The following is an 18,050-nucleotide window of genomic DNA, read 5'->3' as shown; positions in this document are numbered from 1 at the left end:
CCCCAAATTCTATATATTCGTCTCACAGATTTGCGTCGTTAATAGCAGATCTACAGGCTCACACGGCTATTTTCAAATAGCCAATGTTTGACTTCGAAGTGCTCATGTGGCCCAGTTGCTTCTTTTGGGCTTGTTTTCCTAGACCTGGTTGCTCATTTCTCTCACAAAATATGGCAACACTGCCATCCAGGAAGTACAAGTCAAAAAGTCACAGCAACAAAAGTACAGATTTGTTAGCTTCCATTGGATAGACTTGTTTTTATTTTTCGGGTTCCCACGTGGCATCATTTCAACATGAACATTCCCGTGTGACAGCCGTCGAACGGAACAGGCTGGTTTTGAGTCATGACCGAGAACCATGTGTCAGGGATGGAGGCATCTGCTGTGTCTGTGCTCAAACGAGCAGTGGAGCTGGACCAGAGCTCTCGCTTCCAAGAGTCCCTGGTCTGTTATCAGGAAGGGATCCAGTTGCTTATGGATGTGTTGAAAGGTGTCCAACACACACACACACACACACACACACACACACACACACACACACACACACACACACACACACACACACACACACACACACACACACAACACACACACACACACACACACATATATATATATATATATATATATATATATATATATATATATATATACACACACACACACACACACACACACACACACACACACACACACACACACACACACACACACACACAGAGGATAGGTAGGGACATCTGGGCACCTTGATGTAAAATTGTCTATTTTGTCCAAAATGTAAAGTATACATGATGTGAACATGCACGGTAGGCCTACATCATTATCAGACTTAATTTCATCCATTACTTCATTCATTCAACTTCTTGTTTACGCCCCAAAATGACTCCATATACAGGTTTTATAGAAATTTGTAGCAATTGTAGAAATATTAGACCTTAATTGTCGATTGTTCTAATCATGTATACTTTACTTTAAAACATTTTCCAAATATTACATTTTTAAAAAACATTTTGGAAAGAATAGCGAATTTAACACCGAAGTGCCCACTCTTCCTTGGTGCCCACCTATCCTGTGTCACACACACACACACACACACACACACACACACACACACACACACACACACACACACACACACACACACACACACACACACACACACACACACACACACACACACGTTGTTGATGTTGTTGTTGTTGTATGAAGATGAATATATTGTATGAAGAGATGAACTAACGTTTCATCTGCTACTATCTACACAGCAGTGAAAGATGACACAAAGAAGGTGCACTTCAGACAGAGGGTAAAAAGCTACATGGATAGGGCAGAGCAGATCAAAGTTCACGTCAACCAGCTCAAAGAAGGTATTTTTTAAATACTATAGAAGGATGGGATTTGGGGGTCAGATGTGAAGTGAATGCACTTTTCACTCTTTATGTTCTCAGTGTTTAACTGCGCTCATTGTGTATTCCCTGTTTTATCAGATGGGAAATACCATGAGCAGATCAGAATAGCAGAGGATGCTACAGGTCACAGTTATGAAGCTCTGTTCAAACCATATATCAGCAGTACTCTAACAGAAGTCTGGGTGGAAGACCCATACATACGACACATCCACCAGGTAATGCCTAATCTGTTCACTTATCATTTTGTGTTGAGAAATTATGACACTGATAATATTTCTTTTATTTTTTTCTTGCATACATTAAATATAATAATTGGTATATTTGATGGTGTGGTATGTGAATCAAGGATTAAGGTTCAAGGTTTTTACGGCATGGCACTTTAGACCAGACCAGATCAGAACGTTTGAATATTTGTAAATGTAAAATACTACAAAGTAAGAAGGACAGTTGTCCACAGATTAGGACCCTCCGAAGTGGTGTCCGATAATAATAATTAATGAGATGATCTAACCCAAAGCCAAAGGAGTATAAATCTGGATCCTGAGTAGTGTCAAGTATCTCGATGATAGAAGTCTTGCAGATCGTCCTCTGATGAAAATGTGTCCTGAAAGTTGAGGGTCTTGAAGACAGTTTTGAAGGTCTGCAAAGAGTCTAACCCTAAAGATGATTGAATATGGTCTTTCTCTGAGACCGTGGTGCCTTTTATGCTGCTTCTGCTAGAATGCTGTGTCATCCTGGTGATGTCAATGATGAGTCCGCTAATATCCATAATGGATTTCCAAGGTTAGCCATGCCCAAATATGGAATTCAGTCATTGTCAGACTTCGATGTGTCAGTCAGATCGACAAATCTGTCGGCTCCATACAGGGTACAAAAGGGGGCATGCCCATATATGGGCATATACTGATGACATCAGGGATCTCCATATATACACAATTAAAAGGGACAAGGACTGACAGATACAGAGATCTCCATATAGGGGCATGAAAGGGGCACGGTCTGAAAGATACAGAGATCTTCATATATGGGCATATCAGTCGGATCGGCGGTGCGACGAAGGTGTGAGGGCTGAACCTCTAGTACTGTATATATTCAGTAATAATAATAATAATGATAAACTTTATTTGTATAGCACCTTTCATGACATGAAATGCAGCTCAAAGTGCTTTACAGAGCAAGAATACAATTACAGAAAAAGTACAACTAATTTAACAATAAAGCAAAAAAAGGAAAAGCATAAAACAACATTAAAATAATAGGAAAAGGCAGTGAATCAGGCAAAACAGTGAGGACATGAATAACAACACAGAGATTTAAAAATCAACTACAAGCAAGAGTGAAGAAATAGGTCTTGAGCTGTGCTTTAAAGCTATCCACAGAGGCTGCCTGTCTTAGGTGTAATGTTTATAACACGCCGTCGGCCCGTAGACCTCTTACTTCATAAATGTATCTTTTTCTTTCAAGACCGCAAGTCCAGTCTTAGCGTTCCACGCTCGAACGTAAGAGCACTAAGGCTTCACTCTATCTTTTCCTATGAACCCAGTAGGCTAAATGGCACAGGCACATTTGTCTGTACCATAACATCCATCAGGCTGATCCAGCTATAATTGCGTTGAGGAGATTCTGACATACCTGCAACCCTCTCCTCCCACAGTTATACAACTTCTTGCGGTTCTGTGAGATGCTGCTAAAAGCGTCTTGTAAAGTGAAAAGGATCCACCTCCTCACCTCTCAGGAAGTAGGCTAAGTTGAGCTACATCAATCATCACCTTTGTAGTACAGTATGTTAAGTCATATAGATAAAGACAGCGGCAAAAGCCTAATTTATCATTTGTCATACAAAAGGTTATGTGTTTGCAAATTGTGTCATACATTTTCTAGTACTGCCATTTTATTACTTGTCCTGTTCAGCAGGTGGATAGTACACAGCAGACCAGTGCTCTGGAAGATATGAAACAGTCTCTCCAGACCCAGGGAGTGTCTCTGGACCTGCAGTACTCGTCCACCATCCATGACAGGGAGATCAGGTATGGCTCCCTGCTGCTACTCGGCAGCATTCAAACCAAGATCACTGACATAGTGGTTTCATTTTTGGGCGGTGTATATATGTACCTATAAGTGGGGTTGGGACACCTCATTAGTACACCCTTCGCTGTACTGTGATTGGCTCATAATTAGTACACCCCTAGCATTAGTACACCCCTAGCTGTACTGTGATTGGCTGACTCTATTGGCTGACTCTATTCAGCACTGTGATTGGCTAGCGAGACACATGATGAAATTGATAACCTATAAATAGGACTATGAAGAACTCTTTTTTTAAGTGAGCTAAAAATCACACTGGGTGTGATTTTTTTAATTCTGTTCGTCCATTTTGGGGGTCGGTATTTGAGACCCATTAAACTGTATGATTTAGTAAGTAGGTGTTTTAAGAGCAACCTTAATTATCATCCATACTGTGTCTTATTACATTCATGACAAGTTCTTATAGTCGGCAGCAGTTATAGTTTTGAGTATTCATTGTAAATTATAATACACATGATTATAAGGTTGAACTTGTCTTGAACTTATAGTCCCCCACAAGTTCAAGTCGCTTAAGGATAAAAATGCATTCTACTATGCAGCCACAACACAGTGGAATGCCCTGAAAGGTTTAACTTCCCCATTAAGGTTTAAGGCTGACCTAAAAAGTATTTAATTGTAGGTTGGTTGTTCCTGCAAGCTGTATGGATTAGTAACCTGATCCTTTTAACATCCCATAGGTTTGACAATGGCTGGATCATCAAAATAGGAAGAGGACTTGATTACTTCAAGAAACCTAAAGTAAGACGTCACATTTAAGACAATGCTAAAATTAAAATGAATGGCAACTTTCAACTTTGTACTGGCTGCAACCGTTTTCGTTCTGCCCCCCCCCCATACAGGGTCGTTTCTTCATTGGATATTGTGACTACGACCTGAGGCAGTGCCAGGAGACCACTGTAGACATTTTTCACACTAAACATACAAAGACACTATGAGATGGAGGAATCTAGAATGTCTTATCTCTGTCTTAATTGGGATGTACCACAGCAACCCCCAGCTGTCCATTTTTTATTCTATGTGCCTTAAACTGCTTGGGTGATAAATGTTGGGAACATAACATGCATTTGATATATTTGTGTATAAATCTTTTTGCGAACTGTATGAGAAATTATTAACTGCTACTTGCATTTTTTTACTTCAGTTTAATGTTTAGCTCATGTTGGATCAATATGGTCCTTTTATTATGAACTTCTTTTTTTCAATTGTCATTTGTATTTAAAATCCTGTATTTTCCACATACAGTAAATCGAATTCTCGTCTCAAAGATGATCTGTTAATGCATGGGGTGCAGCTGTATGGATTAGCACTGGCCTTCTGTCCAAAGCAGTGGAATGAACAATTCACCACCTGGTGGAAATGTGTTTGCTCGTTTGTCAACATCTATTACTGTAAACTATTTTGAACTACTGTACAAAAATAAACGCACCAAAAAAAGGTACAGTAAAGTGGTAGCATTTTATAATAACTATACACTATTAAGTATTAAAGCATTAGTAAATACTTAATTCATTCATGAATGTATCATTTGTAAAGCATTATTCATACATTACTAAGCAATGCATTAGTAAACACAGTTTACATACACTTTTCAACTATACACTATTAAGCAGTTAAGCATTTTCTATATCACTGCTTATATGCTTTATAAGGCACTAACCATGTCTAAATCTGTTAATACACGTTTTATAAACACTTATTCATACTGAAACTCGTGTTTTGTGTGAGCCCAACTAAAGTCAGGACTATCTATGCCTTATAAAGCATTTATTTATGAATTAGATAGAAGCAGTGATATACAGTAAAACATGCTTAACTAATCCTAAATAGTGTATTGTTGAAATGTTTATAAAGCGTTTACTAATACTTAGTAATGTATGAATAATGCTTTACAAATTATAGTAATGTATGAATAATGCTTTACAAATGATGACTTCATGATGAATTAAGTATTTACTAATGCTTAATAGTGTATAGGTATTATAAAGTGCTACCAAACATGGGTTACGGTGTGGCTCTGCAAGTAGCTAGCCATCTATGACGAGGTCTGTGTTTGGGCGCCTGCCTCTCTGTCCAGAGCTAATCTTGCAAACCGATTGCCGTCAAATTGTCTATGCACGCTGCCAGTAGGCCACTAATAATTTTTCACATAATTATACTTTTTCTTAATATTTAACTTTCATTTTATAATGGAAGTCAATGGGGCTATTATCGCACTGAAACCTGAATGTGGAGTTATACATCTATAGATTCGTCACAGACAACTGATGTCATAAACGACTGATGTCACAGGCAGGTCACATGTAGTCAGAGATCCACATTGAAGCCAAGCTGTTTCTATGTGGATCAACTCACTCAGTTGATCAGATAGTCAACAACTGAGTGAATGGCATCTACATAATGTGATAATTCCACAAATTCAATATTTTTGCCTTTTTTATGAATAAAACATCCCTATATTTGCCCTAATTTATAATATGGTGTAATATATTTAACATATTTGCTTGCATGTGCTCAGTCAGACAGGGTAGTGATCAGATTATCTATCTAGTATTCGCCCTTAATCTCGACATGCGCTGTCCTCATCTGGGATCAGAATCGGAAGAGATTCTAATCCAACAGAAACAGCATACACTGAACTATTCTGATCATACTCTCTCCATTACTACCCTTATACGAAAGGGGCTGCGGACCTATACATTAGGCACAATTATTGCATGATAGCCCATAAATACACACAGACAGGTTTAGTGCACAGTAGCATCATAAGATAGGGTATCAGTTAAAATCACATTAATCCATTGAGACCTGGAAAGCATCTGTGTCACTTTAGATTTCTGTGGCTATTCAAAAATAGCAGATATACAAGCTCATAGCGCGGCACCGAGTGCCGCGCTATGAGCTTGTAGATCTGCTATTTTCTTTTTCTTTTTTTTCAAAAAACTGTTAGGATTTAGATTTTTTTAAAGAATTGCCTCAGGTCTTAATGAGGCTAAAAATATCCTTAAATCCCCATACTCTACCTGTACTGTAGTTTACTTCATATTCAATAGCTAACACCAAGGCCATGTGACTTTTAACTGATAGGGCATTCAACTTTAGCCTACTAGAGTTGAGACTGTAGAGATCTATTTTGTGACGGATGTGTGATGTTGGGATCAGTCCAGATGTCAAAGATGAGTCTTTTTATATTGATGCAATAACTCTTGACAGCATGGTACAACGCCCCTGTGATATAATTACAATTTACCATGACTCTTTCGTGAGTTATTGCTTAAAGGGATAGTTCACCCAAAGAAAATACTTATTTTCTGTCAATTACATACCCCATGAAGCCTTGAATTCATGGAGAGTTTTTAGTTTTTGTCGCATTCCTAAGCCGTTAATTTGATGACCGGCAGAGTCTCCGGTAGGAGACACAATGGAGATTATTTGAGTCCTATACTGGAGACTCCGCCGGTCATCAAATTATTGGCTCCGGAATGCGACAAAAAACTGAAAAATCGCCATGAATTCAAGGCTCCATGGGGTGAGTAATCGATAGAAAAAAAGTCATTTTGGGGGTGAACTATCCCTTTAATTATAAAATAAATAAAAAACAAGCTCTCTGCGGTAGAGAAGTAGCCTAATGAAAATATCAGATCTACAAGCTCACAACTGCGACGCGTTGTGAGCTTGTAGATCTGCTATTTTCACCAGTTTGGGTCACAGAGAGACATCAAATTTCTCTTTTGGGTCTTGAGTTAAAAAGTTAGGGAAGCACTAGTCTCGCGTAGCCAGACAACTATTCCACAATCTCCGAATGCTATATAGAGTCTGGAACTACACCTCCCGAAATCCGCAAGAGTAAACTGGCACTTCCGTTCACGAAAATATATTTTTTACATTTTATTTTTTAATTTCCATTTTTGCTGAGCAGCAAGCTAAATATACTTAGATGATTTTGATTTATATTAGGATAAATTTGCGCAACTGTAAAGACGAAACGGAAGTGGGGAGGAGGAAACCTGCCTACTGATGATGTCACTGGTAGGTGGGTTTCTGAACTGTCAGCAGCCCTCCTCTGAGACACAGAGTAGACAAAAATGGTGCCATATTATAATGAGCATTAGGACCAATTAATATGAAGTTAGGTTGAAAATGTCTGAAGTCGTCCTTTAAGCTACCTCTTGTTAAATCTACTACTCAGAGTACCGTCATGGCTGCATATGGTTGAATAAGATGAATAATGACGATATAGGTCATACGTCACACCCTTCTCTTTACCATCTCATTGTACCTCCCCCATTTTCCTCATACAATCATTCCATTCTGATGAAGTCGATATGTACACAGAATGAAATAATGATATGTTAATTTGAAGTCTAATGCTGCCTGCATGTACGTGTTCATTTAAAGTTATGTTTGCTTTGCAAATCAGGAGGCAGATGTCTGCTGGGACACTGATCATGATTTCTATTTTTATCTCTTACTTCCTTTTTTGTTTTGTTTCTCACAGTCTTGCAGCTTTTCAACCCGTTCGTCTAGTCTGGTTGTGTCTCAGCAGTAATGCCTGTCCTCTTTACAACTGGAGCTTTATTTTTTCCCTCTACTCTCATTTTCTGGGCCTAAAATCAGGTTAGCGTTTCATAAGGAGCTTAGCGCAATGGGCCACAGTGTACCACTAATGTAATGGACTCTCTCTCTCTCTCTCTCTCTCTCTCTCTCTCTCTCTCTCTCTCTCTCTCTCTCTCTCTCTCTCTCTCTCTCTCTCTCCTCCTCTCTTCTCTTCTCTCTCTCTCTCTCTCTCTCTCTCTCTCCCTCCCTCTCTCTCTCTCCTCTCATACTGTCCTCTATTTTCTCTGTGTGCATTTGTTCAACCTGCCATGGAGTGACCTTCTCCCTGTCAGATTTTTTCACTCTCCTTCTACCTTCCTTGGCCCCCTACAGTGCCTCTCTGTCTCCCCTTCCATCTGCAGATGTTGACAACAGACGCACCAAGGTTTAAAGATAGTCCTCTCCTCTGGACAAGAGAACTCCTCGGTTTTGACAAAGAGAGAGGACGGCAGTGAGACTCTGATATACATTTGGTAAGTACACCAAAGAACCCATTTTCCATCATGTACTTGTGTGTCAATATTTGCATATAACACAGCAAATGTTCAGTCTATCCCGATAGACCGAATAATACATACTATCTGGTTCACATTGTTCTGCTCCAATATCAGCGGATTTCAGTGTTGCAGTGGCACTGGAAGTTGATTAAGATTATGTTGTGGATTATAGTGCTGTGAAATCTTACAAGGATCTCTCTGCAATGTTAATAATCCAGGAGATTATCTCCTGTTTTCGGTGGTGCTATACTTTTTAGTTATTACAGGGTGAAGCTCCAACTCTGCAAAGCAGGCTGTCTTTTGGGGCCATGATTGTGGGTGGTAGTTCCATCGATCAGCTGAAATGTATACCTGCAACACAGGACAGTTAAAAAAAAAAGTCATATTTTATTGTCACTGAGTTACAGTATTTATACAGTATGTATTTTTTTTTTTATAGTATAATAGCAGGCTAGATGAGAGCAGAGGTGTGCATTGGACTTTGCATGTTTCTTCATAGCCTCACATGCTGTATCTTGTATTATCAGCAGCCGATCCATGCCAAACAGTATCAGGTTCTGTTGACAGCACAGAGAATGTGCTGCCCAGGGCTGCTGACATGGCACTGACCCTAGGAGATGGATGAAACTATACCTTCTATCAGGGGACTATATTTATGTCACAGATAGACTTAAGCGTATGTTGGAAAACAATGAATGACAGTACAACTACATTCATACAGAAAATGGTGTTGGCATATATTCCATGCAGAACCTCATCTCAGGGTGTTGTTAAGTACCAAATACACTGCTCTGCATCTTGCTCCCAATAAGCTTTACTTGTGCAGTGTTTCAACCCAGTTCTGGTGTTTGTCAGGTGAGCATTGCATAAGTAACACTTACTGCCAGCATGATTCTTACTTTGTACAAAACTCAATGATACATCAGGAAAGCTGGACAGCTCAGTGATATTGTGACTATTTAGGTATTGTATATACATGTTAAACTGAAACGTAATATAAATTGTGAAAACTTTTTCTTTAACTGATTTGACTTGTTTCTCACACCGTATGGCTTTTACGGTCTTAATATCAACCTGTTGTAAGCACCTCCATGTGCTGAGAAGAGTGTCCTCGCCACACCTTCCTAGTTAAGGCTAAGCTTTGTCACATTGCTGATAATGGCAATAAACCTTTGAGCTCAGGTGGAGACGAGTGTTAGAAGGTAATGCAATGAAACAGGTGCATGAAGTGGAAATGCATGTGTTCCAATGGCCAGAGAATACGTCACAGGACATTCATGCGATGTAGATAAGATGATTGCACGTGACAACAGCATCTACAAAACTCTAAGTACTTCGGGAGTAATACTGTGACTGTTGAGCCTCATTTTCATTGGGTCTGTCTGACTTCCCTGTCTGCCCTCCTGTCTTTGCTTCAGTTCAGTTGATCAGAGTTATGGAGTCTTTCTCAAAAGAGACAGAGGAATACACTGAAGACATTCCAGGTGAGATTCTCTGCAATTTACTTAGAACAATAAAGTATACATTGATGTATAGGCAAGGCAAGTTTAGTTGTATAGTGCTTTACATAAAACATTAACCCAAATAAACACATTATGACAGGACAACAGGACATTTGAATTCAGTAAAATTTAAGCAAGAGAAGTTAAACACCTATCGCCTTAATAGGAAACCCCTATTCAGGACACAGAGAAAGAAAACACAATATAGTAGGACATTTGAATACAAAAGATGCAGAACATAGTTATCACACCCAGAGTTCAGCGATAAATTACGCAAGGTGACAAAACATACCTCAGATATGTGACAATTATGATACAATAGAGTATATCAATTAGTTGTGCATACAGTATGTGTGATTTTTGGGCTGTCAGGGAAGAAGAAGTCCAAGCTGAAGACTCTGAAAACACGCCTCTTTGGGAAAACAAAGAAAGTAGATGGAGGGAGAAGCACCAAGCTCAGCCAGTCAGCCAGCGACATCACACCAGAAGAGGGACTCGGCTCAGAGGAAGATCTAGAGTGAGTGTGTGCGGTAGTGCACATATGAGTCGATTATGTTGCACAGTGTTTCTTTTCATCCGAATATTTATTATATAATATTATATATAATTACATTATTATTATTTGCACATACAAGGAATTTGAGTTGGTATTGGTGAGGGCATTGCCCAGTAGACAAGTAGCAACAGACAACAAAGTTATTGCTTACTTGATCCCTTGTGTTTCAACTGAATTCATATCCCTGTACCGCTGCGCTGGTTTTTCCTCTCCTCCGATGGTTTCCTATCTGCCCCTTTGTCATTCTCCCTCAGGTGTTCCCAGGGCATGCTGGGATCCCGAGCCCTGTCACATGATAGCATCTTCATGGCTGATGATGTCTTGCCAGGTCCTCAAGTGGCAAACGCCCTGTCCCAAGAGAACGTTCACAGCAATATCAAAGCCCTGCAGGTAGCTCTTGGTTCTACAGGATGTTGTTTGGCAACAGAGACTTCTATCTACGTAATAATACGACACCTTTGCTCTGCATTCCCTAGATGAAGCTTCAGCAGCAGAAACTGCATTTGGGCCCACCCCCTGCAATTGTGCCAATCAAACATCCACAGGACTTGGGCAGCCGCTCGGAGGATGGCGGTCTTCCTCACGGCCCTTCCGAGATGTCAGTGGGTGACATCACCACCACAGGGACCTCCAGCAAGGTGATTTATCAACGTCTATACTTAATAAATTGTATCGCTCTTTTTTCCCTCTACATCAAATCCCTTTGCCGGAAATACATGCTGCTACATGCTCAAAATGCGTAGCAAAACAACGCATTGTGAGCTTGTACATCTGCTATTTTCAGCATGTTCCCCCCAGAACTTGATTCTTGATTCTTGAATAGGGATGTAGGGGTCAAGTGGTTAACAGATAGGCACTTTCTTATCTCACTATTAGAGGATTAGAGGTCAGGTTTATCTAATGTTGGGTTGGTGGGTCATTATTTGTCTTGGTGGGTCATTATTTTTCTTAGCTGGATTCATTTAAATTCATGGATTAATTGGATTCATTCATACTGCAGTTTCATAAGGTTAGTGTAAGGGTTAATCCATTAAGACCTGAAGCCGATTCTACAAATGCCTTCTAAATCACTGTTCTAAATCCTAAGAGTTTTCTGAAAAACGTATGTTGCTATATATAGCTCAAATCTAAAATGACACAGATGCTTTCCTGGTTTTAATGGGTTAAGGGAGGCATTTATTATTTTAGGGCTAGTGTGGTATATCCAGGACTAAAAGTAGTTATTATACATGAGAATATTACTACCAGGTTATTTTGTTATAACACATTGGTTTAATAATAAGCAACTAGGTTAAAGAAATTGATGTCTCACTCAAAGTCCACTGTGCCAGCAAAAAGTGACTGAGTTTGCCTAACAAAAGACTAATCAGTCCTCACATTTACATTGAAAGGTGTGATGAGTACATCACCTGATGAAGCTCCAAAGACTGAACTACTTTGATAAAGAGAACAGACGGTGGTCACCAATGTAAATAGCATAAATCATGAGTCTCTCTTTTTTACTGATTTCTGGGAGAGCAAGACAGTTGCTGGAAGCCAAAAAGCAAGTTTGTAAGAAAGTAGTTAAGATAAGTAAGATAAAATAGAGTTGAGTTGCAGTATCTTTCCCTTACGGTGAAAAACCAAAGGTCACCAGGCTTAAGCATTTAGCTAATGTAAATTAGCTAATATAAATGAGTCTAATCATTAAGGTTGCAACTTTTTCTAAAGTAGACTTAGGATGAGAAATAGTAAAATGTAAGATCCTTTAAAAAAAACTGTAAGACTTTAGGTGGAAATATAATAGTATCTTGGGTTAAATATGATCACTCATTGAGTTTGTTTAGAGTTACAGAGACTTAGTAAAGGCGTGTCTAAGTCCATTGTTAAATAAATGGAGGTATACCTACTGTTCAGTATAAAAGGTGTGTTTGTTGTAATGTAATTTGCGCTATTCTCATTCGAGTAATTAGGAATGGTTTTGCCTCTATGACAATAAAGATATTGTTATAAACCCACTTCTGCAACCGGAGCTTTGTTCATCATTTTAATACTCAGGAGATAATACCTGTTTTCGTTGGATAAACTTAGATCAGTTACCACACTAGGGTAAGCAATAGGGTTAGATTTAAAAAAAAAATATATATATATATACATGTTATTGCCCTTTCTGCTAAGCAACAAGTTAGATAGGCTGTGACTGATTTGGTTTCCAGTAGGATTGTTTTATGTGACAGCACAGGTGAAATGTTAGAGAGAGTGTGTGTGTGTGTGTGTGTGTGTGTGTGTGTGTGTGTGTGTGTGTGTGTGTGTGTGTGTGTGTGTGTGTGTGTGTGTGTGTGTGTGTGTGTGTGTGTGTGTGTGTGTGTGTGTGTGTGTGTGTGTGTGTGTGTGTGTGTGTGTGTGTACGCATGCGTGCGTGTATGATTAATTTTTATTTTCCGTTTTCTTCTCAGGTTACATCCCAGACTACCTCTTGCCTGCTCTCACCCATCCCTAAAGCCACATTGATAAAATCTGTGCCCGTCACTACATCTCACTCCATGCCTCTCTCTGCCATCCCCAATGCCACGCCTATCAGAGCTGCCCCTTCAATGGACTTCAGTAGTCCAGCCCAGTTCACCCCTTGCCTGGATACCTCTGCAGCACGTCATCGTATGTCTGTCAAACCCAGACACCAGAGGGCCAGTGCAAAAGGGAAGAGGCTTACAGCAGTGAGTGAATTGTTCTCTTTTACACACAAACGTACACATGCGAGGAAGGACATGCAAACACACCTCACCCATTTTCTTTCCTCTGTGTATCTGTTTTTGATCAGACTGACTCCAGACCTCTGAACAACGCTCATCATCATTCCATGTCTGAGAAGGAGGAACAACAACAGCTGACTGCTCACGATGAGATAACACAGTCGCACTCTGACCCTATAACGCAGTTGCACTCTGACCCTGCCCAGACGCCTGGGACAGAGAAAGAGCCAATTGACATCAGTACTTCATCTCAATGTCTACCTTTAAAATCCACAGAGCCTTTGTCCATCACACCCAGGCCCGCTGACACACAAGCAGCCCCGAAATCCCTGCCCCATCGGCTGACCCAACAGGACCATGCTGTGCCTGGGGGAGCTGTCACTGCCAGTGTGACCACCCAGTTACTTGGAGCCAAACCCCACAGACCTGCTGATGCACTAGCCAGCCAACAGTCACGGTCATCATCTGTTCATCCAGACAAGCAAGAGCAAAGTGTGGGCCCTGGAGATTTTGAGACACAGGCCCCTTCTAATGGCCCTGTCTCATGCCCTACCGATCAACTCTCCACTGGCTTGGCCTCCATGGGGGCTTCCAGGTCTTCCTCTGCTCGGCAGCAGGTTCAAAGTCAGAGAGAGGCGCTATCCACCGCGGGAGTGCAGCGGCCAGTCCCAGGCTCTGGGTCGTTTCGCTTCTCTGGCATTGCTGCCAAAGGCCAAGACGGAGAGAGACCCAGATCAGGAAGTTTCTTGGGGGTGGTGGAACAGAAACGAGGGTCCACTGCTGTGGGAACACCTTGGCAAGGGGAAGCTCTGTGCAAAGGGCCAATTTTGCAGGACAGAAAAGACAACTTAAAGAAAGGTGAACCAGTCATGCCGTCGACAGCCACTGTAGAGAAAGAGGAGGTCAAGGCCAGAGAGGAGGCTGTAGAAAATGCACTGGAAACAAAAGAGGACCCAGAGGGTGAAGGAAAGACAGCATTTGGTGTTAAGCTCCGCTCCACCTCTCTGTCTTTGAAATTTCGGTCAGATGTGGCCTCATTGCCTTCTGACTCCAGAGTTAAACGTTATAGTGCAGAGATGGGCTCGCTAGCCCCCACAATCATGCCATACAACCGTCCCACAAAGTCGGTGTTGTCTGAGCAGCATTATGGCAACAGCAAAGCAAGAGAGAACTTAGGAGATAATGATAGCCCTGCATCTGCAAAGCTGTCCACAAACAACCCTTGTGCCCCTGGGTCCCTTAGACAAACAGGTGAGTCTGAACACAGCAGTAAACCTACAGTATATTACTCTTATACTTTGCATGAAATTTTCCTGAATTTCTGTCTTATCTAACCGCCCATGCCCCTCACACCTCACACCACGTACGCACACACACACACACACACACACACACACACACACACACACACACACACACACACACACACACACACACACACACACACACACACACACACACACACACACACACACACACACACACACACACACACACACACACACTCACACACACTCACACACACACACACACACACACACACACACACACACACACGCACACACACACACACGCACACACACACACACACACACACACACACACAATCTTTCATTCTACCATGTGCTATAGCTTTAGAACAGAATTATAACAACAAAGGTTTCAGTTACTGCAGAATTAGACTTTGATCAAGTAGTTATCAGATAGTAATACAGTGTCTGTGAGGAGATAACCTTCACACGAAGTAGAATAATCGCTCTAGAGTGATAAGGTTTACCAATCCCAGGGGACCTTTGTGCTCATTAAAACACCACCCAGAATGGCTATTGCACTGCATGTGTCTAACTCACTCGTTTTATTCTTTAGATGGAACACCGACCCAGTCTAGTTTCTCAACCCTTCCAGTAAAATGTATCCAAACCCCTACTGCTGACCCTCACATGGCTCCTGCTGTAACTTCAGAAGCTCAGACTATCTTCTCAAAGCCCAAGGAGGCAGAAAAGGTCCTTCTGGCTCATCAGGATCCCGAGACTGCTCCTGAGGTATCATGGATGAGCATGGCCATGGAAAAGACCAGGAGCTTTCAGCAGCTCTTGACAAGCAGACTGCCCAGAGATTTCACAAGCATGCAGGCCACATCGCGACCACAAACACAAGCGCAGCCAACAAGTCAAGCTCAGACTGTGACTCAGTCACAGGCACCAAATATCACACAAGTACAGACAACAACTGTAAAAGAAGATAGTTCACCACAACTACAGGCAGGCCTTGCACAATCTGCCCTCTCCTCAAGCCAACCTGCCACCCAGCCCAGATCTTCAACATCAGCTCAGGCCTTGGTTTCTAGCTATACCCCTTCAACAACACCAGCTCCAATTCCAGCTTCAGGAAGAGGAGAAATAACCACTGTATTTCAGGGGAAAGGAGAAGGACCTTCCCTATCAGAGAGGCGGCCAGATTGGGCAGTGTCCGTGGGTGAACGGGCAGCCTTCCTCCAGAAACAGACAGAGTTTACTACTCCATTTGGAAACAAGGTACTTCGCCACAATGTTAAATGCTATTTAGCAAAATAGTAAACATGTGTGATACCTGCTACGTAATAAAATACCGTCACTTCAGATTATCTTCTTACCTGTACAGGTGGAACTGAGGAAAACCCAGACAGAAGCATCTCTTCCCATACCTATAACCACATCTTCAAATAAAGATCCAGAGGGAAAGCCAGGAGTGAGACTTCAAGGTGCGTAGATATGGACAGCTTAACTCATTCAGTGCCTGACTTATTTCTGGCAGTTTGGGAGTGCCAGAGCCAAAATTCATTGTAAAAGAAAAGTGCTTAGGAGCCGAGATACAGCCTTTTTCAGTAAGAAGTTAAAAAAGAAGTGAATGGAGCAGAACATTTTAACATCATATCTTGGGTTCTGAACATTTCTTTCCAAAAAAAAAAAAAAATTATATATATATATATATATATATATATATATATATATATATATATATATATATATATATATATATATATATATATATATATATTATTATTTTTTTTGGACGTCTTAGACGTCCAGTGGCACAGGGCTTATGATACAACGGACGTCTTAGACGTCCAGTGGCACTGAATGAGTTAAGATGCTTGTAAAGGGAAAATGGTAGAAATCGGTGTTCAGAGTGCTCAGGTGATGAAACATACAGTAACAAAGAGAGGGTTTCTTTCAGAGTCAAGCCCTGCCAAAGTTCCAAGGAGGCGGGCTGATCACGAGGACAAATGGCTGGGAAAACATATCCCGTCGTCTTCATCGCCATCATCGTCACCTACGCTGTCATCTCCCCTGCAGTCCTTGTCAAACAGCGGACAGCCTTCCTGGATGGATCTTGCTAAGAGAAAGTCAATGGCTTGGAGTGATAAGTCCATGGACTAACAATAAAGATAAGGGTTCCAGATGTTTTGTGCTTGTGCTTCTAAGGGTCTATACAGTATGTATATATATTTTTGAAAAAAGCCTTTCTTTATTATAAACAAAGACCACCCAAAATTAACTACATAAAGTATTATACAATGAATATTTATGTTTTGGTAGGTGATTCAACATCCGAGTGCTGTTTTAGGTAATTGTTGAACAATAAAATTCCTAATATTATATCTTGTATCTTGTATCAGTGCTTCAAAATCCCTATCCCATTGATGACCATCAACCACTAGGCTGATGGCCTAGTGGTTAAGTCGCAGGTTCGATTCCCGAGCCCGATTACCTTTGCTGCGTGTCACTCCCCGTCTCTCGCTCCCTGTTTCCTGTCATTCTCAACTGTACTATCAAATAAAGGCAGAAAAGCCCAAAACATATCTGGGGGAGAAAAGAAGAAAGAAACGTGGAAATGACTAAAATGCTAAAAATACAGTTCAATCTCCAAACTAGATCAAAGAATGTCTGTGAAGGATATTTATTCTGAATATACTGGTTAAATTACATGGGCTGTGTTCTGATGAATTTGCTTTAGTGGCAAGTAATACTTGCTATAACGCTGATTTAAACAACTGTAACTTATGGTGATGTAATGAAAGAGCATTCAGCATGCCTTGCTGTGAGAAGGGGTGGAAAAACTATGAGAGGAAACTATACTGTAGATGTACTTTAGACTGTGAGTGAAACATTATTTTAACCCAAGTTAAACACCTTTAGAGTGTATCCTTTGACTATACTATATACCAGGGGTTAGCAAGTACGTTTGGCCTTGGGCCAATCTTTTTCTAAGTCATTAGATGATGGGCCAGAACACAATCAAAGGCTAATTTAAGATCTGGAACTTTGACATACCGCCTTATGCAATAATCAATATATTAATTGCTACTTATTGCTATAAGTTACTAGAATAAGATTTGTGTGTTTTAACTGCATACTGATAGAACTGGGTGTGTAATCAAATGCCACAGGTGCAGCTAGGAATACTTGGAGTAATACTTCAAGGCCACATCCTTGAATGAGGACGTTTAGTATATTAAAAAAAGAAGGGAAAAAAACCTGGAGATACAGAATGAATGAAGATGAACAAGCTTATTTCATTGAATAGGAGCTCAAGGTCTGTTCTTAGATATGGAGAGAAACTTTATTAAACACATGCCTCTGTGAAGCGCTCCCAACATGGACAAATATTCTTAAGGTGGGGGTAGATTCTCTATTTAA

The 18,050-nt window shown here is 40.7% G+C and overlaps 2 protein-coding genes across 3 annotated transcripts; both read left to right on the top strand.

Moving 5' to 3' along the window:
* The first annotated feature begins 199 nt into the window (after positions 1-199).
* On the top strand, positions 200-5,739 carry mitd1 (MIT, microtubule interacting and transport, domain containing 1). 2 transcript variants are annotated; one of them, XM_080412676.1, is made up of 7 exons: positions 200-490; positions 1,269-1,367; positions 1,488-1,624; positions 3,064-3,147; positions 3,321-3,436; positions 4,172-4,232; positions 4,334-5,739. In XM_080412676.1, exons 1-7 carry the CDS (start codon positions 346-348, stop codon positions 4,427-4,429), a joined length of 738 nt encoding a protein of 245 aa, XP_080268802.1. In that variant the 5' UTR covers positions 200-345; the 3' UTR covers positions 4,430-5,739. The 2 variants fall into 2 exon arrangements, with proteins under 2 accessions (XP_080268802.1, XP_080268801.1); XM_080412675.1 differs by having other exon boundaries at positions 1,266-1,367.
* A 4,273-nt stretch (positions 5,740-10,012) lies between these two features.
* Positions 10,013-16,944, top strand: cracdla (cracd like a). The gene is made up of 9 exons (XM_080457014.1): positions 10,013-10,068; positions 10,459-10,603; positions 10,897-11,032; positions 11,119-11,280; positions 13,078-13,335; positions 13,440-14,622; positions 15,238-15,905; positions 16,012-16,111; positions 16,588-16,944. The coding sequence occupies exons 1-9, from the start codon at positions 10,020-10,022 to the stop codon at positions 16,788-16,790; spliced, it is 2,904 nt and encodes a 967-aa protein (XP_080313140.1). The 5' UTR covers positions 10,013-10,019; the 3' UTR covers positions 16,791-16,944.
* The last annotated feature ends 1,106 nt before the right edge of the window (positions 16,945-18,050 follow it).

The sequence above is a fragment of the Gymnoscopelus braueri genome (genome assembly GCF_963280865.1).
Source record: "Gymnoscopelus braueri genome assembly, chromosome: 18".
Lineage (NCBI taxonomy): Eukaryota > Metazoa > Chordata > Actinopteri > Myctophiformes > Myctophidae > Gymnoscopelus > Gymnoscopelus braueri.
The sequence above is the reverse complement of the archived record's forward strand: the minus strand, read 5'-3'. Positions and strand labels throughout refer to the sequence as shown.